General features: G+C 57.7%; 1 protein-coding gene across 11 annotated transcripts in view; it reads left to right on the forward strand.

Annotated features, from left to right (window-relative positions):
* Positions 1–23,901, forward strand: part of AGAP3 (ArfGAP with GTPase domain, ankyrin repeat and PH domain 3) — a 58,329-nt gene that overhangs the window by 12,214 nt on the left and 22,214 nt on the right. For 5 of the 11 annotated variants that reach the window (XM_081243628.1, XM_081243631.1, XM_081243633.1 and 2 more), the window contains exons 1-8: positions 17,108–18,121; positions 19,262–19,320; positions 19,580–19,667; positions 19,853–19,938; positions 20,084–20,225; positions 20,633–20,767; positions 20,908–21,035; positions 22,660–22,818. In XM_081243628.1, the coding sequence (XP_081099754.1) occupies positions 17,230–18,121; positions 19,262–19,320; positions 19,580–19,667; positions 19,853–19,938; positions 20,084–20,225; positions 20,633–20,767; positions 20,908–21,035; positions 22,660–22,818 (1,689 nt within the window). In that variant the 5' untranslated portion in view covers positions 17,108–17,229. Of the gene's footprint in view, positions 1–17,107; positions 18,122–19,261; positions 19,321–19,579; positions 19,668–19,852; positions 19,939–20,083; positions 20,226–20,632; positions 20,768–20,907; positions 21,036–22,659; positions 22,819–23,901 lie in introns of those variants that run through there. The other 6 variants (XM_081243635.1, XM_081243636.1, XM_081243637.1 and 3 more) reach the window with 3 other exon arrangements.

A 23,901-nucleotide genomic window follows, 5' to 3' on the forward strand; every position in this document is an offset into this window, starting at 1 on the left:
CCCCTGAGGTGGAGCTTGGCAGCCCCCAGAGCAGGGTGGGGAGGGGGCCGTCTGTGGAGGGGCCTAACTTCTCTCTCTGAGGCCTGTGCCTCCCCGCAGAGTCTGGGCCGCGAGCCTGTGCCTCGCCGGCACTGGGGTGACCAGGAGGAGGGGCGGTGCGTGGAGTTCTCTGCCCTCTTCCTCCAGGGGTCAGAGCTGGGCCGGAGCTGCCAGGTCCTCGAGAGCAAGGTGTCTTGCTTTCCGGCATGTGTTTCTGACTGGTCGCCCTAACCCCGCGACCTGCCTGGGAGAAAGCTGCCCTGGGTTGCGGCCCCGGGAGGCGGCCACATTCTGCCCCAACTGTGTGACCCTCGCCTGGCGACACTGGGTGTGAGGCCAAGGGAGGGACACCAGCCACCACCTGGGTCTCTCCCATGGGTGCAGGTCCAGGGCAGTCAGTTGTATCCAGGTTGGGGGCACCAATGGCATAGATACGGAGACCCTGACCCAAGTCCAAACAGCTTAACACAGACCCACTGAGGGGGCAGGGTCCCCGGGGGGCACGGGGGAGAGTCCTTCCCCTCTGTCTGCAAGAGCAAATCCGTCCTGGAGAGTGAGGGCTGGGTGGTCCAGGCGGAGGGAGCTGTGGGCAGCCGTGGGGTGGGGGGAGGAGGGGGAGGCCCTTCTGAATTCTGAACTGGGTGCCTTGGGCATTGCCACTGCCTTTCCTTCCAGGGTGCCCCCTGAACCCGATCAAGGGTAACATTGATTTGTGCGGCACGCGGGGGTACAGGTCCCAGTGCTGCCTGGTGCAGCCCAGCTGGGAGTGGGCTGTCCCTCTGCTCCGAGCAGGAGAGGATGGGCTGGGTGATGCTGAGTTGGCACCAAAGGAGAATCGTATTTCCAAAAGAGCGCGCTACACGCCAGGGCCTCGATGGGGTTTCTACCCAGTGACCCAGCGTGGAGGGACGTGGGGGGAGCCCTGTGGCATGCCTGGCTGCTTTGATAGGCACCGCTAGACGCTGTTTTACCAGAGTCGTGATTTTATTATGAAAATTGCTGGCGTAGCGTGTTTTTAAACTATTCAGATGTGCCACCCCACACTCCAGCACTTTGTTTGTGCTGCAGACATCGGAAGATTGACAGCTTTTGCTTCAGGTGCCAGGGAGCTGCAGGGTTCTGAACGAAGCGTGGCTGCATCAGATCTGGGATCTCAGAAAGAACTCAAAAGAATAGCTTTCTGTTGGTGCTCCTGATGTGCCAGGCTCTGCCCTCCACGCTTGCTTGTAATTCTCAAGACACTCCTGGGGTGTTATCATCCCCATCTTGCAGATGAGGAAACTGAGGCACAGAGATGTAAAGGAATTTGCCCAAGGTTGCTCGCCTCACAGTGGCAGAGGCAGGACCTGGACCCAGGGAGTCCGTTCTCAGATCCTGTGTTCTGAGCCGGCATGCGCTGCTGCACCACGAAAAAGATAAAGCTCTTAAAAATACAGAAGAAAGTTAAAAGAATATTGTCTAATCTTGGGATAAGAGGTATCCCCTTAAGCCAGACAGGAAACCCAGAATTTATAGAGGGAAAGACAGACAGATTTTTCCCAAAGCCTTTTATTTTGAAAAATGACCACCTTGAATGATTCATAGTTAACATTTACCCCATTTGCTTTCCTTCTGTTTCTCACACACACATATTTTGGTGGAGGTGATGGTCAGTAGTTGTGGGTGCTTCCCCCCAGGCACTCCAGCAGGCATTTCCTACGAACAGACGGTCCTACATCATGTAATACCAGCATCACACCTAAAAAGATGAGTGAGAACTCTCAACCATCGTTGACTAGCTCATCCATAACCAGATGTCCTCAAGTAACCCCCACGTGCCTTATATAATAACCTCTTTGTTTTTCCAAATCAGGATGGGATCAGGATGGCACAGGATCCATCGTGATGCTTTTCCCCACCACACAGACTCTTTTTTTTTAATATTTAAAAAAAATTTATTGAAGTATAGTTTATTTACAATGTTGTGTTAATTTCTGCTCTGCAGCAAAGTGACTCAGTTATATATAAATATATTCTTTTTCATATACTTTTCCATTATGCTTTATCACAGGATAATGAATATAGTTCCCTGTGCTTTACAACAGGAGTTGTTTATCCATCCTATATATAATGGTTCGCATCTACTGATCCCAAACTCCCAACCCTCCCTCCCCTACCCACACCTCCTTGGCAATCACAAGTCTGTTCTCTATGTCTGAGTCTGTTTCTGTTTCGTAGATAAGTTTGTTTGTGTCATGTCGTAGATTCCACATATAAGTGATATCATATGGTATTTGTCTTTCTCTGTCTGACTTCACTTAGTATGATCATCTCTAGGTCCATCCATGTTGCTGCCGATAGCATTATTTTATTCTTTTTTTAATAAATTATCTTATTTTATTTTATTTATTTTGGCTGTGTTGGGTCTTCGTTGCTGCGCGCAAGCTTTCTCTAGTTGCGGCGAGCGGGGGCTACTCTTCGTTGTGGTGCTCGGGCCTCTCATTGTGGTGGCTTCTCTTGTTGCAGAGCACGGGCTGTAGGCGCGTGGGCTCTAGTAGTTGTGGCACATGGGCTCAGCAGCTGTGGCGCATGGCCTTATTTGCTCCACGGCATGTTGGATCTTCCTGGACCAGGGCTCGAACCAGTGTCCTCTGCATTGTCAGGCAGATTCTTAACCACTGCGCCACCAGGGAAGCCCCTCTTTTTTTTTTTTCTTTAGTACATCTTTATCGGAGTATAATTGCTTCACAACGCTGTGTTAGTTTCTGTTGTACAACAAAGTTAATTAGCCATATGCATACATATATACCCATATCCCCTCCCTCTTGAGCCTCCCTCCCACCCTCCCTATCCCACCCCTCTAGGTCATCGCAAAGCACCGAGCTGATCTCCCTGTGCTGTGCGGCTGCTTCCCTCTAGCTATTTTACATTTGGTCGTGTATGTATGTCCATGCCACGCTCACTTCACCCCAGCACTCTTTTTTATGGCTGAGTAGTATCCCATTGTATATATATACCACATCTTTATCCATTCATCTGTCGATGGACATTTAGGTTGCTTCCATGTCTTGGCTATTGTGAATAGTGCTGCTATGAACATAGGGGTGCATGTATCTTTTCGTATTATAGTTTTGTCTGGGTATATGCCCAGGAGTGGAATTGCTGGGTCACATGGCAGATCTATTTTTAGTTTTTTGAGGAGCCTCCATACTGTTGTCCATAGTGGCTGTACCAGTTTACACTCCCGCCAACAGTGTTAAGAGGGTTCCCTTTTCTCCACACCCTCTCCAGCATGTATTATTTGTAGACTTCTTTATTTTAATATAAATTTATTTATTTATTTATTTTTGGCTGTGTTGGGTCTTTGATGCTGCACGCGGGCTTTCTCTAGTTGCAGCAAGCGGGGCCTACTCTTTGTTGCAGTGCGTGAGCTTCTCATTGCGGTGGCTTCTCTTGTTGGGGAGCACGGGCTCTAGGCGCATGGGCTTCAGTAGTTGTGGCTCGCCGGCTCTAGAGCACAGGCTCAGTAGCTGTGGTGCACGGGCTTAGTTGCTCCGCAGCATGTGGGATCCTCCCGGACCAGGGCTCGAACCCGTGTCCCCTGCATTGGCAGGTGGATTCTTAACTACTGTGCCACCAGGGAACCCTGTAGACTTTTTAATGATGGCCATTCTGACCGGTTTATCACACAGACCGTTGAAGAGTCTGGGGGCAGTTTTCTTGTAGAAGGTTGTGCTCTGATTCGGGCGCTGTGGCTGCTTGGCGTTATTTAACTTGTGCCTGTATCCTACTTGCTGCCTATGACCTGAAGTGAGCTCAGGGGCTTGATGAGATCCAGGTTAAACCCTTTTGACAGGAATACCTCCTATTGTGTCACATCAGGCCCTGCTGTTAGTGATGTTAAGGACATAATTACCAGATGTCCTAATCCTGAAGGCCCATCGCCTCCCCCTTTGTAATTCATCGGTAATCTGTAGGCTGAGACTTCTGCACCTTGGAAATCAACTCCACCCCACAACTTCAGTCAGTGGTTTTCAGTGCCTCAGTGATGGTGCCTGAATCTGTTCTGTTGGGGCTGCCACGTGGTGATTTTCTCATCTGGACGTTCCTTCCGCAAGTCTTAGCTGGTGGTACTCTTCTGTCAAGAAGGCCGCCCCCGCCCCCTTTGCCTTTTTTTAGTAACACTCTTGTTTCATGGATTTTTGTTGTGGTTCTTGTTGTTCAGATGTTATAATCGATTACAAAATTAACAGATTTAATTACACTTTTGTAGAGTAGAGTAGGAGAATTTGCTTGCCATGTACACATGCCAGATAAATGGTTAAGATGCCTATTATACAAAGAATTCCTCTAAATTGTAAAGAAAAAGATTTTTAAAACCCCAAAGACAGGGTCTTCCCTGGTGGTCCAGTGGGTAAGACTCCATGCTCCCGATGCAGAGGGCCCGTGTTCGATCCCTGGTCGGGGAACTAGATCCCGCATGCATGCCGCAACGAAGAGTTAGCGTGCTGCAACTAAGAAGTCCGTGTGCCGCAACTAAGACCCGGTGCAACCAAAAAACAAAACAAAACAAAAAAACCCAAAGACAAGTGGACAAAGAATAGGACCAGGCAGACAATTCAGAGAAGAGGAAATGGAAATTCTTGGTGACCATGAAAAGATGCTTAGCCTCAGAGTCATCAGGGAAACACAGATCTGAAGAGCAAGGTACTGGGTTCCTCGTTCAGTAGCAGAAAGTGAGCTGATGACTCTTGATGCTGGTGAGAGTGGCGCAGTGGGTGTTCTCATATGTTGCTGGTGGGGGAATGGGGGGGCAGTGAATTGCTGCCACCTGTTTGGAAAAGTAATCAGGCATTATCCATGAACATGAAAAATTCATATTTTTCTTTGAACCCAACTTTTCTACTTTGGGGCATGGAAATGTAACCTATGGAAAGAAAACACATAGGTGGGACTTCCCTGGTGGTGCAGTGGTTAAGAATCCACCTGCCAATGCAGGGGACACGGGTGCAAGCCCTGGTCTGGGAAGATCCCATATGCCGCCGAGCAGCTAAGCCCGTGCGCCACAACTACTGAGCCTGCGCTCTAGAGCCCACGAGCCACAACTACTGAAGCCCACGCGCCTAGAGCCCGTGCTCCGCCACAAGAGAAGCCACCACAATGAGAAGCCCGCGCATAGCAACGAAGACCCAACGCAGCCAAAAATAAATAAATAAATTTATGAAAAAAGAAAAAGAAAGAAAGAAAACACACAGGTACACAGGTGTTGATTACAGCCTTGCTTGTAGAGGTTTAAAGAAAAAAAAGGAAGCCACCTGAATGGCCCTCAGTAGGGGAACAGCTGGATGATGGATAAGTGAGGCCTGTACCCAGGGACTGGGGAGGCCTGCCAGCGTATTGTGTAAGCAGCTGCTCCTTGCTCCCAGGCCGGGCACTGTGGTAAAATGCTAAGTCCAAGTCCTAGCACTGGGGCTTTGGGGACGGGAGGGGACACTCATTCTGGAAGCTTCCATGTGAAGGAAAGGGAAGGAGGCAGAGGATGAAGAGCAGCTTCCCCAGCGTGTTGTGAATGTGCTTTTACACTGTAAAATATAATTCTAAAAAGAAGGGCAAAGTGCATGTGTATTAGACTAGTCCCAGCCCACTTTCTTCTTTTGTGTCCCGCGCAGAGCTGGAGTTGGAAAGCTGTTGTGAGCCCCAGTCAGGCTGTGTGGTGACCCAGAGCCGCTGCAGGTGTGGAGGCTCGGGGGCCTCTGGGGGCCGAGGGTTCAGCCGGGAGAGCGCAAACCCACGTGTTTTTCTGGCGAAACATTTCTTCCCTCACCCAGCCCTCATTGCTAGGTGAAACACTCCTCTCTGTTTCTTCTGTTTCCTTTGTAGTGTATTCTCTATAAACATTTTAGGAAACAGGGTGAAATGTACATTTTGCAGAAAAATAGAGGCAGAAAAAAACCACTGCAGGTCCTAACCGCCACAGCTGGCCTCTGTCCTCATTTTGATATGTTCCTTTTTCCCTGTGTTTTTTTTTTTTTTTTTTTTTTGCGGTACGCGGGCCCCTCACTGCTGTGGCCTCTCCTGTTGCGGAGCACAGCCTCCGGATGCGCGGGCTCAGTGGCCATGGCTCACGGGCCCAGCCACTCCGCGGCATGTGGGATCTTCCCTGACCGGGGCACGAACCCGTGTCCCCTGCATTGGCAGGCGGACCCCCCAACCACTGCGCCACCAGGGAAGCCCCTTCCCTGCGTTTTTTACCTGGGTCCATGTTATGTACAGTTTTGTATCTTGCTTTTTTAAAAAAACGATCACAAGTGTTGCTGCTGTGCTGAGTAAAAAAGTCTCTACAGATGTTATTTTATTATTTACTTGTTTATTTGTTCATTTATGGCTGTGCTGTGCAGCATGTGGGATCTTAGTTCCCTGACCGGGGATGGAACCCGTGCCCCCTGCAGTGGGAGGTGGAGGCTTCACCACTGGACGGCCAGAGAAGCCCCTGCAGATGTTATTTTAAGTGGCTGCATGATGTCCCACCATCTGGAGACACTGTCGCTTACTCCCTTGTTTCCGTATTGGTGGACACTCTGGTTGATTTCACTTTTTTGGAAGTGCTGGACTTCTTTGGGCCTAAACCTTTGTGTCCATGTCAGACGGTCTCTGTTGGAGTCCCTGTGGCTAATTTAGTATGAGGGGCAAAGGGCTGAGCTGCTGGGGAGGGGGGCTGGGCACATGCACGCTTGCCAGCACTGGGCCTCACGGACACAAAAGTCATGTTAACGCTTTGGTAGGTGAGAAGTGGAACTTCATTTTTTTAAAATTTTATTTATTTATTTTTGGCTGCGTTGGGTCTTCATTCCTAGTTGCGGCGAGCAGGGGCTACTCTTCGTTGCAGTGCGTGGGCTTCTCCTTGCGGTGGCTTCTCTTGTTGCGGAGCACGGGCTCTAGGTGTGTGGGCTTCAGTAGTTGCAGCACACGGGCTCAGTAGTTGCGGCACGTGGGCTCTAGAGGGCACAGGCTTCAGTAGTTGTGGCTCGAAGGCTCTAGAGTGCAGGCTCAGTCGTTCTGGCGCACGGGCTTAGTTGCTCTGCGGCATGTGGGATCTCCCTGGACCAGGGCTCGAACCCGTGTCCCCTGCATTGGCAGGCAGATTCTTAACCACTGCGCCACCAGGGAAGCCCTGGAACTTCATTTCTAATTTCTGTTTCTTTGAGTCCCAAGTGACAGCGAGTGATTTCCACGTGAATTGGCTGTTTGTACTTTCTTTACTTTGTCAAGATTTTATTTATTTTTTTAAGTGACATCTGGGCACTTTGCATGTATTAGTGATATTAACCCATCAGCATAGTCACATTTTTGTCCAGGTGTTGATTTCCCTTTAGTTATATTTCTCTTAGGTTTTTTTGTGGGGTTTTTTTACAATTTTTTAAAAATCGTTCAGGACCTTATTTTTATGCAGTGAATCTATCGATCTTCTCTCTCTGTCCTTTAAATCCAGGAACCTTGTTGCGGACTGTGTCCTGCCTCCCCCTCTCCCGGGGTCCAGCACAGCTTCCCCTGCGGCTCGGCCGTAGCTCCACGCAGACTCCGCGGCCGGTGGGATTCCCCGGCTGCCCGGCCAAGCTGTGCAGGGCTTGGCGAGGTTGGGGCGAGGGCTGGCGGCTGAGGTCCGAGGCCTCGGGGCGGAGGTGTGCTGAGTGAGCCCGTTGCACAGAGGAGCACAGGTGAAGGTGCCGGGAGGGGAGGTGGAGCCGACCCGCCCGCGTGGGGTCTGCAGGCTGTGGACGGGCGTTTGTGAAGATGGTTTGCAGGGATCCCTCCACCTCTGCCCTGAGTGTCGTCCCCACTGCCCAGTTGTTGCTGACGGGCCGGGGACCCTTGCTCTCTGGGCAGGGGTTCTGCCGGGGGCTCCTGGTCGGCTCTGCCTGTGGCGTAAGTTCGAAGAGCACGGCAGCTCTGCACACGCCCTTGACCTCTGCGCCCTTCTCATCTCGCAGCCGAGGGCCGTGGGGAGGCTGCAGTCGGCCACGCGGCCTCTGGGGCTCCCTCCTGGGTGGCCTCCCTTGAGCGCCCATGTGGTCACCAGGGTTCCCTGACGCTGTTTCACAGCGATGGTGTGGCCCGGGGGCCCAGACCTGAGAGCTGACAGGCCGGTGGGGCGGTGAGTCCTCAGGCTGAAGACAGATGAGAGTAGAATTAAGAGGAAAGCCTGAGTCCCTGATGCCTCTGAGGTCACCCGTGCAAGGCCTCTCGCTGCCGCAGAGATGCGCTGCGTCACCTCCTACCTGCCGGCCGCCCTCGGGGACAGCAGCTCCCCCAGCGCCAAGGACATCAAGAAGATCCTGGACATCGCAGCACTGAGGCGGACGATGACCGGCTCAACAAGGTCATCTGTGAGCTGAAAGGAAAAAACGTCGAGGGCGTCATTGCCCGGGGTATCGGCATGCTGGCCGGCGCGCCCGCTGCCGGGGCTGTGGCCGTCTTCGCCGCCCCAGGATCTGCAGAAAGACGAGAATGGGGAGGAGGCCGAGGAGTCAGACGACGATGTGGCATTTGGCTTGTGCAACTAGAGTCCTGCTCCCCTGCAAATAAAAGCACCCTCCCCCCTTTTTTTGTTTTCTGGCCGTGCCACGTGGCTTGCAGGATCTTAGTTCCCTGACCAGGGATCAAACCCGGGCCCCCGGGCCCTCGGCAGTGAACGAGCGGAGTCCTAACCACTGGACCACCAGGGAATTCCAAATAAAACCCTTTTTACATTAAAAAAAGAAAAGAGGAAAGTCTGAAACCCAACTGCCAGGCGCCAAAGCTCTGATTGCCACTCCCAGTCGCTCTGTGATGCGGGAGGACTGGTGGGACTGGGAATGCTTGCTGGCGTTGAGCAGAAGAGTGTGCAGAGTGGGATGGGGGGTAGCCCTGTGCCCCCAGGGGCCTCATCGGGTTGTCCCCACCCCACTCCAGTCCTGTGTGTGGCCCAGGCAGCGCTGGGCAGTGGACCCCCTGCGGGGGGAGGTGGGGAGGGCGTGTCTCACAGTAGGAAATTAACTGTCACATGTTGCTGGGTACCTGAAGGGCTCAGGAAGATGGCAGTCGCCCAGGGAAGCGTCTTCACTTCAGGAGGGTGGTCTGACCTCAGGCCCGGGCTGGCCACTCTGGGCTCTGTCTAATGGCATGAACGTGAGCTGTGCCGAGGGCCCCTCAGCTCCAGACAGCGCCCCTTTTGCCTGTTGAGGTGGCTTCTCCTTTGTGAATGCCATGCATGCCTAGCAGGGCTGGCTCGTGAACCTGTGTCAGCCCCTCGTACTGATTCAGGGCTGGGAGAGTGGGATTTGGGGGCAGCAGTTTGTTTGGAAGGTGGGTGAGGAGGAGCCCTGGGGAGTCTTTTGGGAAGGAGGTTCCCTTGCTGGGAAGGGCAAGGCTGGGCCACCCCGATGTAGGTACCCGGGCAGGAGGAAAGGGAGACGGGTGAGGGCTGCCTGCAAGATGAACTTGTGTGCCAGCAGAAATCTCACCAGGCTCAGCAGGCCTCAGGGCTCGAGGCCAGACAGGTGGCCTAGGTTGGAAGGTCAGCTTCAGCCACCTACCAGCCCTCACCTTAGGCACGTTACTTGGCCACTGTGCCTCAGAGTCCTCATCTGTAAAATGGGGAGATTAACAGTACCTTTCAGGCTTCCCTGGTGGCACAGTGGTTAAGAATCCGCCTGCCAATGCAGGGCTCACAGGTTCGAGCCCTGGTCCGGGAAGATCCCACATGCCATGGAGCAACTAAGCTCGTGCGCCACAACTACTGAGCCCACGTACCACAACTGCTGAAGCCCGCGCACCTAGAGCCCGTGCTCTGCAGCAATGAGAAGCCTGCGCACCGCAAAGAAGAGCAGCGCCTGCTCGCCACAACTAGAGAAGGCCCACGCGCAGCAACGAAGACCCAACGCAGCCCCCAAAAAAACAACCAAACAAACGAAGAAACAGAACAGTACCTTTCGGGACTTCTCTGGCGGTCCAGTGGTTAGGACTCCGAGCGTCCACTTCAGGGGGCACGGGTTTGATCCCTGGTCGGGGAACTAAGATCCCACATGCCGCAGGGCATGGCCAATAAATAAATAAATAAATACTTCTTTAAAAAAGAAAACCAGTACCTTTCTCAGAGGGCTTAAATGGTTTTGTGTGTGTGAAGTGCGCAGAGTAGAGCCTATCATGTTCAGTAAGTGGCCATTATTATCGGGTGACCAGTGCTGTCCCGTGGCTGCTGCCTTGGGTGTATAGGGCACCAAAATGGCTCTGCCGTCCCCAGGGCTGGCCGAGTCTGGCTCTGAGCCACAGGGGCAGGTATCTGTGACCTTTCTGTGCCCGGGAGCTCAGGCCCCCACGAGGTGAGAGCAGGTTAGATATTAGCATCTACACAGACACAAGGTGAGCTGGGGACAGAGAGAGGAGGCCGGGAGGTCCGGGAGGGCTTGTGGCAGCGGGCTTGAGCCGAGTGTTCACTGACAACTCCCGCCGGGCTGGCGGGGGGAGGGGGGTAGCCTCCACGTCCAGGCCCTGCTGGTGTCAACCTGGGTCTGGCCTGAGAGGTCTGTGGCTTCCTTTGATGGGAAGCCCATCCAGAGGCCTCCCGGGGTCTGGGCATGTGTGTTGGATGCTGGGGGCAATGGGCAGGCTTGGCCTTGCCGGTGGGGCACAGCCCTGGGCCTCAGTGTAGCCCCTGCTTTCAAAATTTATAACGGGAGATCAGATGCTTTTATTTATTTATTTGAAACGTTATTCTATTGAAGTATAGTTGATTTACAATGTCGTGTTGATTCCTGGTGTACAGCAAGCTGATTCAGTTACATACGTACATGTGTTCTTTTGCATATTCTTTTACATTATCATTATTTTGGCTGTGCTGAGCAGCATGTGGGATCTTAGTTCCCCCGACCAAGGATTCAACCCGCGCCCCCTGCAGTGGAAGCGCGGAGTCTTAGCCACTGGACCGCCAGGGAAGTCTCTCCTTTTACAATTGTTTATCCCAGGATATTGAATGTAGTTCCCTGTGCTCTACAGTAGGACCTCGTTGTTTATCTGTTCTATATAAATAGTTTGCATCTGCTAATCCCAAACTCCCAGTCCATCCCTCACCCACCTGGAATTCAGATGCTTTTAAACGTTTGTCCATTAGACTCTCAAACTACCTGTCTTTATTCTTAATAGTGTGCACTGACCCTCAGTCCCCCTTTCCCTGAGACCCAGAACTTGTGCATCTGTACTGGAGTTCCCAGATGGGGGCAAAGCTCCTCCGTCTTAGAGCAAAAACGGTGCAATTATTTGAATACTGTGTTGTGTCTTCCCTTTATTAAAATATTTCACTTCTGTAAAAAAGATGAAAGCAGACTTTCATTAGCCTGTTGATACTGCTGATATGGAGTGAAGATCCACAGACTGAAGGCATTTTCAAAGCCTGTTTGACTGGAAGAGGCAGATTTTTAGCTCATGGGATTCAGCTGGACCGTTGCTCAGTTTTGAAGGAAGAGAACAACCTTTAAAGACGGATGAGGGCTTCCCTGGTGGCGCAGTCATTAAGAATCCGCCTGCCAATGCAGGGGACATGGGTTCGAGCCCTGGTCCGGGAAGATCCCACATGCTGCGGAGCAACTAAGCCCATGTGCCACAACTACTGAGCCTGCGGTCTAGAGCCCACAAGCCACAACTACTGAGCCTGTGCTCTAGAGCTCGTGACCTACAACTCCTGAGCCCACGTGCCACAACTACTGAAGCCCGCGCACCTAGAGCCTGTGCTCCACAAGAGAAGCCCGCGCACCACAACAAAGAGCAGCCCCCGCTCGCCGCAACTAGAGAAAGCCCGCGCGCAGCAACGAAGACCCGACACAGCCAAAAATAAATAAATAAATTTACATTAAAACATTTTTTTTAAAAAGACATGAAATGCAGGACACGTGTCAAAATTGAGATGAAAAGGCAAAGTGCCTCGAGGGAGCGTGCAGTTTTACCTTCTGAGTCCAGAGTTCCCTCCGCCCACAGCAGTGAGGCTCACACCACCTTCAGGGTCGTTGGAGGATTGTGAGGGATTCGGGGTGCACACACTGTTCCCTTCTCCTCTGGGGAGAGCTGTTGAAAGGCAGCAGACTTTTCTCGGCGTAAGGCGTGGTCCTCAGCCATGGATGCTTCTTGGTCTGAGCAGGGAGCTGTGTCTCGTCTGTCTGGGTCTGCCTCGGGATTTTAGGATGAGGTTAGGACGTGGGGGGTTGGGGGCGTACAGAGGGATGGTGCCTCGCCCAGACTTTGTGGACAGGAAGAAAAAACGAAATTGCTATCGAGTAGCTATTTGGCGCTGGAAAGCCATTTCCAGGCTGGGTTGACTGCCCCATAGAGTGTGGTCTTCGATCCTCTCAGCTTTCCATGGGGGGAGGGGAGCCCTCTGGCGCCTGAACTTGGGAGATGGGGCCAAATTCCCAGCTCCTCTGAGCAGCCCTGGGAGGGTCCAGGAAGGGGCTCCTTTCTGTGCAGTCATACCTGCCAGGCCCCAGGAGCCCGCCCCCTTGAATCTATAGCTTTTGTGTGGTGTTTTTGTTTGTTTTGTTTGTTTGTTTTTGCGGTGCGTGGGCCTCTCACTGTTGTGGCCTCTCCCGTTACGGAGCACAGGCTCCGGACGCGCAGGCTCAGCGGCCATGGCTCACGGGCCCAGCCGCTCCGTGGCATGTGGGATCTTCCCGGACCGGGGCACGAACCTGTGTCCCCTGCATCGGCAGGTGGACTCTCAACCACGGCGCCACCAGGGCAGCCCCTTTTGTGTGTGTTTCATGTCCCTCTTAAAGCACTAGGGAGGACCTGTTCCGCGCATCTCTCCTTGGCTTGTAGATGGCTGTCTTCTCCCCATGTCTCTTCACATCGTCTTCCCTCTGTGCGTGGCTCTCTGTGTCCAAATTTCCCCTTTTTATAAGGACACCAGGCATATGGGAATAGGGCCCACTCTCCTCCAAGGTGACCTCATCTTAGCTAATTACATCTGCAACCACCCTGTTTCCAAATAAGGTCACGTTCTAAGGTACTGGAGGTCAGGACTCCAAAATATGAATTTGGGGGGAACACAGTTCAGCCCATAAACGCTTTCATCAGATTTTCAGAGAAAGACGTGATCCAAGAGGGCCTCGGGGATCTCTGAGGTCCGCCTCTGCGGTCTCTTGGAGAAGAAGAGATGGAGGGACTGGTGATGCACAGGTCTGAGCTGCTGTGGAACTGCTGAGGTGTCCAGCTAGATTTCCGACCTAAAGAAAGCTGGCGCTGGTCTAAGTTGTTCCTGTGTCCAGTGTGACTCTCTCCTGCCCAGTAGTAATGTAATGGCTGCTTTCGTAGATCACCTGCTGCGAGCCAGGCACTGTTCCGTACCCTCCACAATCACGCCACTGGTCTTCATAGCAACTTCAGCTGGAAAGGTGGGATTGTCCCCAGTTTACAGACTAAGCCCCGAGACCCAGTGAGGTTCAGGTGACTTGATGGGCACACAGCTCACAGGTGCCAGAGGCTGAATTTGAACCCAGTTCTCTCGACTCCAGAGCATGTGTTTTGCCAGCGCACCCCTATAACTCTCCACTTGCGGTCTGATCTCGGCTGTGATTTATTTCAACAGACTGTGCCAGCCAGGGACCTTCTCTCAAAAGCCTGCCTCCCGCCCCACAAGGGGGAACAAAAGCTGGGGTGCACAGTTCATGCTCAGCAAAGGTGTACGTTCATTCATTCATTCACTCATTTATTCACAGAATCATTGCACACCACCTGCGTGCCCGGCCGAGTTCTAGCGGGGGAGCCTTAAACACACCAGAAAAATATCCGAGAGGGATGAGTGTTAGATGAATAATGTGACAGCTGTGGACAACTCCTGAAACTTGTAAGGAGGCCGGTCCTGCAGGCCGCCCGTGTGAGTGGCAGGTCGTTGGGGGGGGCCGCCTAGGGTCTCTGCGGACTCCCTAATCCCCAACCCGGTGACCTGCAGAGAAGACAGAGCTTGCTAGAGACCTGCGGGCCTTGCGATCCTCCGGCTGTGACACTCGTCACCTCCCTCAGCTCAGTGGTCGAGGGGCTTGGCCCACCTGCGTGGCCACTCACCGCCCGCCCACTGCTGGGGTCCTCACCGCCTTCCTCGCCGCACAGCTGGAGGCCACCTGGCTGCAGGAAGATGTGTTGCCGCCACCTTGTGGGCAAGAAGATCCCGGCCGGCGTCGGAGGGCCCCGTGGCTCTTGGGACCACTCTGGCCGCGGGAGGAAGCCGCAGCCTTTGGCTTTCCGCAGAAAGCCAGCCCCTCCTGGGCTCTGAGAAGGACCTCCACAGGCTCTCTGCGGCTGCTGCGCGGCCTCAGCTGGGCGCGCCTCGACACTTATCAATGGATCGCCCAGCAAATATTTGAGGGAGACGAGGTACGAGGTTCTGTGGGATTCCTGGGCCAGAGGCCGCCCTTCCTTTTCCCCCCACCAGTGCACCACTTCTGTGCAGTGCCTCACAGCTCATGCCTTTTTTATGCAGGGGTCCTTCTCTTTCTCCCTAGACACCCTGGGTTCAGCAGTGCACCCCTGCTGCCCCAGGCCACAGCTGCACACGCAGGCGCCCTCCTCTCTCGGGTCCGAGCAGCCAGTCCAGCTCAGCCAGCTCTAGAGTTGGCCCTTCTCCTTCTGGTTTGCCTGCGCTCAGAACAGAAGGGGCTGCTCAGTGCTCAGCCTCTGCACGCTCAGCCTCCAGGGAAGCGTGTCCATGCTCACCCAGGATGCACACTGCAGGCATTGAGAGAGTGCGTCTTTAATTCCCCCAGAAGCTTCTGTGGGGTCTCACCCCTACGCGACAGGTTCAGCCTGGTGTTTCTGATGACCTTAAGAGTCAGAGAACTGACACGAGGGCTCGTTTTATGGGATTTCTGTACAGTCCACGTGGCCCCAGCCTGATGCTTTTTAGGGTTGTCCTAGTTTCCTTTGGGCTGTGTTGAGTAGTAAGCTGTTTGCCACATGTCTCTGGAGTAGAATCTTGCAGATGGAACGCAGAGACCTTGTCCCTGACCCGGGCTGGGGTGTGTGTGTGTGACACCAACGAGGAGAGAGGTGTGTGCCTGCACCGATCTCCTTTCTGGGGTCTTTGACTGGCTGATGTCCTGGGACATTTATGTGCAGGCAGGTTCCCTTCTCTGTCTAGTTTCCCTGAGTCGGGAAAGGTTTCTGGGAAGCAGGAATAGGAAGGAGGCAGCCCCGTGAGGAAGAGGAAGCTGTCCCAGGTTTGGGATTGACCCAGTCTGAGCATTTCGCCTGGACCGATTCTGCAGGTACAAGGGGAGTCAGGAGCTGGTGTGTCCTCTGAGAATGTAGCATGTTCGTTCACCTCCTGAACTGGGCACTGCTGCATGTCCTGGAGCGTGCGTGCGTGCGTGCGTGTGTGTGTGTGTAACTGGGGGCCTTTTACTCTCCTATCCCAGCCTCCTCCTCTCCCCCTGAGGCTAGACAGTTGGGTTCTGAAGCAGCCCATCCCCTGTTCGGCACCTTGTCCCCTGTCCCCCCTCAGTCCCCACTTGTCTCTGATAGCTGTTGTCCTGCGCTTGCATTTTCATTGGCTTGGGGGGAGGGTTTGGAAGGAGCAGCCTTCTTCTCTGGGGCAGGAGTAATCCCCTACGTGTGTGAGAGAAGACAGACAGATACGAAGATAGGGCAGTTCAGTGTTCGAGACTTAAACTTGGGAACGTGAGTCAGGATTCCTGGGTTGCATTCCTGTCTCCACGCCTGAAAGAGCTTGGGGAAGGCTCTTCTGCAGGACCGACTGTTAATGTGGGGGGGTGCGTCCCGGAGAGGAAGAAGCCATCCTCATTGCTGTTAATTACTAGTCCCAGGAAAACACGAAATCAGCCCCGGGGCCTCTCCAGGCCCGGGAGATCCAGCCCAGGACTTGGGAGTTTCCAGCTCTGCGTTCCCCAGGAGCACCTAGGATGGAGAGGCCCTGCCTTTCTCAGGCATTCCCCCACCCCAGCCCCCTCAGGAATGTGCCACTTTTATCTTGTACTTTGCTTCTGACCGGGACCACGGAATTCTAAAGCTGAGAGGGACAGGAACGCTGGGAGATGGGTTGGACTGGGGGTGGAGGAGACCTGGGAGTATCACGTCTTTAAAGGAAGTGCAAGCCCCCTCCTCCTTGCCACCGCCTAAACTGGTTTCTCCTGATCTGTTTGGGGTCCTTGTGGATTATGGTAAACTGGCTCATCTCCAGCGCCTTGGAGAGGACTGATGTTTAAACTGCAGTGGAGAGCACAGCACGGCAACTCGCTGCCCCCTGCCCGCGTCCTGAAGTGATCCCTGCCTTTAATGAGTGTCTCCTGCAGCCCACACACGTGAAATTCACAGGGCATCGGTGCTGAGCATCGGGCTCCAACCAGTACTGCAGTCTGAAGCTTCACCTCTGCACAGCCTCTGGACAGGAGGTGAGAACCAGCCAGCGGGTGGAGGCTGGAGACTTCAGGGGCTCAGAAGTGAGTCACTCGTCCAGAACTGTATGGTCCAGGTCCAGAGGTTATCCTTCGATTTTCTGCTGCCCTTGGGCAGGACAACACTTAACCTAGTACAGATGGTTTTATAATCTCCAGGGAAGAAGACAGCCTCGGTCATTAACAGAAGAGCTGACGAAAACATCCAGCAACTCGGATTTGCGAGTTTCCCAACCTAAGACAGGACTGCCTCGTAGAGGCTCCCTACTTTCCAGATAAGGAGACTCCTGACTCATCATTTAGGCTTTTACCGACTCCCACCCTGGTGGGTCACCTTCTGGTTCTTCCCTGGAGAAAGAGAAAATGGCCTGCTTCTCTGCAAAACCGACCTCGGTGTGCGGTGTGCCGAGGACTGTTACTTATTTGGCCTGCTCCTAATGACACCTCCTCACCTGCCTGCTCCAACCGAGGAGGAGCCCTGGGCTGGAATTTCCTGTTTTCTCAGGGCTCGGGGGCTGCCCCAGCAGGCTGGCTCCCCTGCGGCCGCCGTTCCTGGGTGTTCCAGGCCAGGCTTGCCACGTCTCTCTCGGTGTTGGGCTGGCTCCCGGCCTCTCCAGGTCTGGGCTTGCCGGCTGCGAGGTGGAGGCGTTGAGGGACTCCGTCGGCCGACACCAGGTGCCCAGAGGCCGGAGGTCCGTGCGCCTCGGCCGCGGCCCCGGCCCGGGCCCAGCCCCGCGCCGCTCACCATGGGCCTGGCCCTCGCCCGCGGGCCTTGAGCATGGAGCGCGGCTGGCCGCCAGGGGACAGCCGCAGCCGGGAGCGGCCCGCCGCCTGCCGCCGCGCCCTCAGCGTCTGCGACTCGCTGGCCCTGCACGGCGCCCCGGCCGGCCGCGCCGCCTCCGCCCTGTGCGCCGTGCGCGAGCAGCCGGCGCGGCCGCGGAGCGTGTGCTCGGGCGGCCCGGGGCCACCAGCCGCTGGCGTCCGCGGCCTGCTGTTCGGCCTCCTGCGCCCGCGTCTCAGCCGCCGCGGCGCCCCCGACGGCCTCCCGCCGGCTCCCCGGCCCTCGTCGGCCGCGCCTAGCCCGTCGCCCAGCCCCGCGCCCAGCCCCGCGCCGACCCGGCGCAGCCGCCCCCGGCGGACCCAGGTGCCGCGGCCCACCAGCATGACGTTCCTGGAGGTGAACCGCCTGGAGCTGGCGGTCGAGGCCGAGGGCGCTGGCGCGGGGCTGGGCCGCGCGGGCAGCGCGGGTTTCCTGCGGGGCGTCTCGCTGTGGAGCAGCCAGCGCTGGCAGGTGCTGCGCCGCGGCGGCGGCGGTGGGCGCACCTCCCCGGGCCCCCGGCACGGCCTGTCGGCGCTGAGGAAGAGCTTCAGCTTCCGTCTGCGCCACGGCCAGGAGATCCGGCGCGCCGAGTCGGGGCTGCTGCCCCGGGCGCGCACCCGCAGCGAGGGTGACGCCAGCTCTCTGGGTGCCTTCTCCAGCCGCCGCGACCTGCTGCTGGGCGCCGAGGCCCCGAGCGCCGCGCCAGAGCCGGGCCGGCCCCACACTGCCGCCGGCCTCTGGAGGCTGCTCACCAGCCGCTTCCGCCGGAGGGAGCCCGCACCCGCGCCCTCCGAGCCGCTGTGGAGCCGGCGGGCGGCCGCGGCCTCTGGGCTCCTGGGCGCGCCAAGCGGTAAGGGGGAGAGCCCCGGCCTGCGTGGCCTCCCTGGTTGGAGTCCGGGGTTGAGGGCGGGTGTGAAACAAACCGGAAACCTACCTGGGAGAGGCGGGCGTGCCGTGTGGGCCTGGGGGCTAGCTGGGGCTGGCCGAGTGGGATCAGCGCCGGGCAGGCAAGGCTCTGGGGTCGCCGGTGGGTCTGGAGAAGGTGTCTGTGGCAGAGGCGGCCTTCCAGGTGGGTCCAGGCAGGGCCTCCCACCCGTGGCCCTAGCGTGGTGGAATGAGAGCGGGTCGGAAGGGCCCCTTATCACTTTGGGTGCCTGAGGAGTTGGGGCCCGGAAGGGAGGGATGGAGACTCCCTCGGAGCCAGCGGGCTCTGGGTGGGACCCTAAACAGCGGCATTTCTAGCTCCCAGGCGAGGCTCGAGCCCTCACCTCTAGCTGCCTATGCAGATGAGTTGGGGGAATGCTTGTGGACCCGACTGTCATAAGCACTGTTCAAGACAGCCCGGGGATGGGGGCAAGCCCAGCCAGAGAGGCTGGCCCGGGCCCACGCTGCCCGGAGCTGCCCGCAGGATGTCCATTACAACCTAGAGGATAAAGGAGAGGGGGGCTCTGGGTAGCTGGAGCCCGGCAGGAGCTGAGGATGGACTGGAGAGGAGGAGCCCCGGAGGCGGGTCTCTGGGACAGAGACGGTGGTGGCCTCCTGCCCAGGAGGAGGCTGGGGACGAGGGCTGCTCCCCATTGGACCTGCCTCTCACAGAACAGGGCCAGGTAAGGGCTCCTCCCTCTTCAGCTTCCAGGAATGCGGTAGGTGGCCGCACCCTGCAAGGGTGAGCTGTTCCTACTCGCAGCAGGCCCAGCTTGGGTCCGGCTGAGACCCACTGGAGGCCTCTCCGCAGGTGGGGGGCACCAGGCCGGGTGTGGCTCGAGGTAGTAACTACTCACCTTGCTGGAGCGGTAAGACAGGGGTCAGGGCCAGGCCAGCGGAAGTGAGGGCTGGCATCGCTCCCTCCCGTCCGCGCAGAACGTTCCTGCTGCTTCCCAGGAACCTAGGGCGTGAGTGCGGTTGTCTGGCCTTGGCCTGCAAAGCAGGTGGTGGATAGCACAGGTGTGGGTCCCACCCCAGTCCTGACAGGCGGCCTTCTCTCCCGCAGACTCCTTTGTGAACAGCCAGGAGTGGACCCTGAGCCGTTCGGTGCCGGAGCTTAAAGTGGTGAGTGAGGCCCAGGGGAGGCCCAGGCAGCCCAGGGGCTGGGGGTGCGGGCTGGAGTGGTGGGCCGGCGTTGCTTCCCCTGCTTCCAGTCCCTTCCGTCTCTAGGCTTGGTCTCTCCCGTCTCCCCTCTCTTCCCTGTTTCTCTTTGCTCGCCCATCCTCAGCACTGGTCCCTTTCCTTCCTGATGTATTAGCCTTTCCTGCCCCGTGTCCTCCGTCCTGCCCTCTGACCGCTGCTCTCCCGCCTTCCTGTCCCGCAGGGCATTGTGGGGAACCTGTCTAGTGGGAAGTCGGCCCTGGTGCACCGCTATCTGACGGGGACCTATGTCCAGGAGGAGTCCCCAGAAGGTGAGCGTTGCGGGCCGGCCTTCATGGCCGCCGTCCCTCCTTCCCGTTGTCTGTGCGGGGGGGCTCCAGCCCCTTGTCTTTCTCAGTGCTCGCGTCTTCTCTGTTGGAAGCTGTGGATTTCTTCTGTTTGGGCCCCCGTGGGCTCGCTCTTGTGGTTTTGGGCCTGACCGTGAACTCTGTCCTAGGGGGTCGGTTTAAGAAGGAGATTGTGGTGGACGGCCAGAGTTACCTGCTGCTGATACGAGATGAAGGAGGCCCCCCCGAGCTCCAGGTGATGCTCCTGCCCCCGGCCCTGGTCTGTGGTGCCCCTTTCTCGAGGTTCCCGGTTGGGACTGGGCAGGGTTGCCTGTGGGGAGAGGGGTACGCAGTTCGCCTGTGCCCAGGTGAGGGTGGTAATTGTGCTCGGTCCCCCCTAGTTTGCCGCCTGGGTGGACGCGGTGGTGTTTGTGTTCAGCCTGGAGGACGAGATCAGCTTCCAGACGGTGTACAACTACTTCCTGCGGCTCTGCAGCTTCCGCAACGCCAGCGAGGTGCCCATGGTGCTGGTGGGCACGCAGGGTGAGCGGGCCAACGGGGGTGACGCGGGGGCTCTGGGCCCCCCGGTGGCCGGTACGAGAAAGCCTGGCTCCCCGCCCTCCTGGCGCTGGAGCAGCCCTTTCGTGTCGCCCTAGAGCGGGCGCCTCCTCTTTGCCCCGTACACGCTGGGTCTTCCCCAGCTAAGATCCTGCCATCCGTGTGGTGGTCGTGTCCACAGTTTGAGATGAATAAACAGAGTGGCTGGCTCGTTCCCACTCCGTGAGTCGGTGGCAGAGCTGGAACGAGGCCCAGACACCCGTCTTCTCGTGCTCCGTGTCGTCCGCTGCCCGGGCTCTTTGCCCACCCACCCTCTGACCGAACGGCCCGCTGGCCAGCAGCCTCAGCTTCTCAGCAGGCTGAGTCAGTCCCCACCCTCCCGTCTCCAACAGACGCCATCAGTGCCGCGAACCCGCGGGTCATCGACGACAGCAGGGCCCGCAAGCTGTCCACAGACTTGAAGCGCTGCACCTACTACGAGACGTGCGCCACCTACGGACTCAACGTGGAGCGCGTCTTCCAGGACGGTAACTCGGCGCCAGGGACGCTCCCCCAGAGCGGGGTCAGGCAGGCGGTGGAGGGGCGGTGCAGGGGGTGTGGGGGGTGGCTCTAAGCTGGGCTCCTCCCTCCTCCCCAGATGGGTAATTGACTGTGCTGTCCCCTGCAGTGGCCCAGAAGGTAGTGGCCTTGCGGAAGAAGCAGCAGCTGGCCATCGGGCCCTGCAAGTCACTGCCCAACTCTCCCAGCCACTCGGCCGTGTCCGCCGCCTCCATCCCGGCCGTGCATATCAACCAGGTGCGGGCAGCCTCCCCCCGTGCCACTGCACGCCCCGCCCGCCGCGGCCCTGCCTTGCCATCCTGTCTGTCTGCCTGCCTGTCCCCACCTCGTCTGGTCTGCCGCCTTGCGGATGGTTTGAAAGCACTGGCTCGAGTTCCCTTAGCCTGCACGACTGGCCTGGCCTGGCCTCCTCTGTACCCCGTGGTGACTGCCTTCCCGCTAGTTCCCATCCCTGCTCGACACTCTTCTCGCCCCGCAGCTGCAGCCTCTGAGGCCGCCTAAGCATTTGCTCTGGTCAGCCACGTTAGCGCTATCTCGGTGCCCGCTTCCCGTGCAGCCGTACTCGGGAGGCTCTAAGCTGAGCTCGTCCCTGCTGGCCCTCACCTGCTGGCCCTTCTCTCGGTGTTTGCGTTTAGAACGGCAGCACTTACCCGCAAGGGCCAGTGGCGTTTGTGACGTGTGGGGTAGTGGGGGTGTTCTGAGCCGGGTCCTGCCAGGGTTCCTCCCGTAGTACCACTTGGACACCCACCCACTTCCTGGGCCTACTGCCTGGTTATTTTTTGGCCCTTGGCAGGCAGGCCAGTACTTGCATCTCCCCGCTCAGTCCCTGCTCGGCGGAAAGCCCTGGGCCATCACAGGTGTGCGCGCTGAGTGGTCAAGCCGACAGCCACTCCTGTACTTCTGCCAAGGGCCTTTGTCTTTCTGAGGCCCCCTGGCCCACCCGTGTCCTGATGACAGCCTGGTGGCTTTTCCAGAGAGCCCTCCCTCGAGCGCTCTAGAAGGCGTCGGGGCTTCCCCTGTAAGCACTCGCCCGTGGAAGAAAGGAGGCACGGAAGGTCTTTCTTCACCGTCTCTGAGCGGCTCTGCCGCAGCTGCAGACCCGGCTGTGCACGGGGCCCCTGCCCACCGAGGGGCAGCAGCTCGGGTGGTTGGCTCCCTTTGTACGGCTTAGGATTCGCGGAGGCTGCCAGGGCAGGACACGTCCTCTATTTCGTGATCATCCGATGGGCCGTTACGGGGTGGCCTTGTTTCCCGAGTCCTGGAGTAGACGCTGCCGAGCACCTGATGTCTCTCTGTTGAGATCCTAGGCTGCCCCTCCCTTGCCTGCTGCTTCCTCTGGAGCAGTCTTAGTTTAGCTGTTCTGCTCTCTGCCCCGGCCCTCCTGTATCCTCTGCCCTGTCACCCACACTGCCTAGAAGCAAATCTCATCCTCCCCCTGCTCTCTGAGGCCCGCTGGGCCTCCTGCAGCCTTGCTCTTTGTCACTGACTTGGGGAGCTCATCCAGGGTGACCTGTCACCTCGCATCACACCCACCTGTGAGCCAAGACTCCATAGTTCTCTTCTGGCCTCTGTCACTGACTCCAACCTGCTAGCCTTTGCCTCCGATTCAGCTCCCGGGCTGACCCCGAATGGCCCCTGCTGGGGCCCTAGTGGGGCAGCCCAGTGCGGTGACCACCGGGTCCTGCTGGCCTCCAGGCCGTGCTGCCTTTCCCCTTGGTACCACCTGTAGGAGCTAGTGGCCCCTCTGCTGCCCCACAAGCCCCCCGGCCAGGTCTCCGCACCGCAGGGTTCCCAGCTCCTGCCTGCCGCCCGCCCCCGCGCCCCTCCCGGAGCCGCCCTCAGCAGCCCTCTCTGTCCTTAGGCCACGAATGGCGGCGGCAGCGCTTTCAGCGACTACTCATCCTCAGTCCCCTCCACCCCCAGCATCAGCCAGCGGGAGCTGCGCATCGAGACCATCGCTGCCTCCTCCACCCCCACACCCATCCGCAAGCAGTCCAAGCGGCGCTCCAACATCTTCACGGTACGTGCCCGCCCCTCCCGCCTGCCCGGCCGCCTTCACCAAACGGGCAGGGCCGAGCCCCCAGCCCCCGGCCGGGAGGGAGCAGGCAGGACGATGCCACCTGCCGACCTCTATCCCCATTGACGCGCGCCGCTTCCGTCGGCTCCTTACCGGTGCCCCCCGTCCACACCCAGACTCTTCCAGACTGTTCCTCCGAGCCCACGGGGCCGCCCTCAGCGCATCCACACAGACCCTCCTCCCGGCTGCACACACACACCCTCCCTCTCCCCGACCCCGTAGGGCTTCCTGGCCAGCTTGAGGGATCTCTGGACGCGTCTGCTCTAACTCTGAGGCACCCGTGATTCCGCAGTTGTGGACTGAGGCCCCAAGATTCTTTGCCTGAGGCTACAGGAAGCGTTTGCTGGCAGAGCTAGAACGAACAGGGCCCAGGCCTCCAGTCCACCTGCCCGCTCTTTTCATTCTCACGCTTCCCACCCGCTGTTGCCATCGGCCTAACGAAGGCTTAGCCGTCTTTCCCCAGGCCTCCATCTCCTGATTCCCTCCTCGGTCCCCCCACAAGCTCGTCCTCTCCCCCTCCCCGCAGCCCCCAGCCCCAGGGTCCCATGTGCCTTCTGCCATAGGGGCCCAGCCCGTCAGCTCTTAGATGTCCTGAGCCTGCATCTGACACGCAGTGCCCATCCCCAAACTCACCGTCCAGCTGGGACTTGGCTGGACCATTCCGGGAGTCTTGGGTCAGACACAGGTGGGTGAGCTGCCCGTGTGGACTCTCAGGAGATCGCCCTGTCCTTCTGCGTCACTCCACGTGCCTCTTTCTGAGCGTCAGGGCTTGGCTGTCAGTCCAGCCCACCAGGTCAGGCCCCGGTCAGGCTCTCAGGAACCCTGTCCAGACAGAGCCAGTGCTCCCCAGGCCTCGCCCATTCATCCTCGCCTCCGTCTGCCCGGCGCACTTCTGCCCCGTCTGCCTGCCTCTGTCCGCCCCGTGCCTGCCGCGCGCCCTCCCCGGCCATGCTGACCGACCCCCTCCCCGCTGCCAGTTGCTGCCGTGCGTTACAGCCGCCCCGCCCCCAGCCCCAACCCTGCCTG

The sequence above is a fragment of the Mesoplodon bidens genome (genome assembly GCF_964165515.1).
Source record: "Mesoplodon bidens genome assembly, chromosome: 9".
In the NCBI taxonomy this organism is placed as follows: domain Eukaryota; kingdom Metazoa; phylum Chordata; class Mammalia; order Artiodactyla; family Ziphiidae; genus Mesoplodon; species Mesoplodon bidens.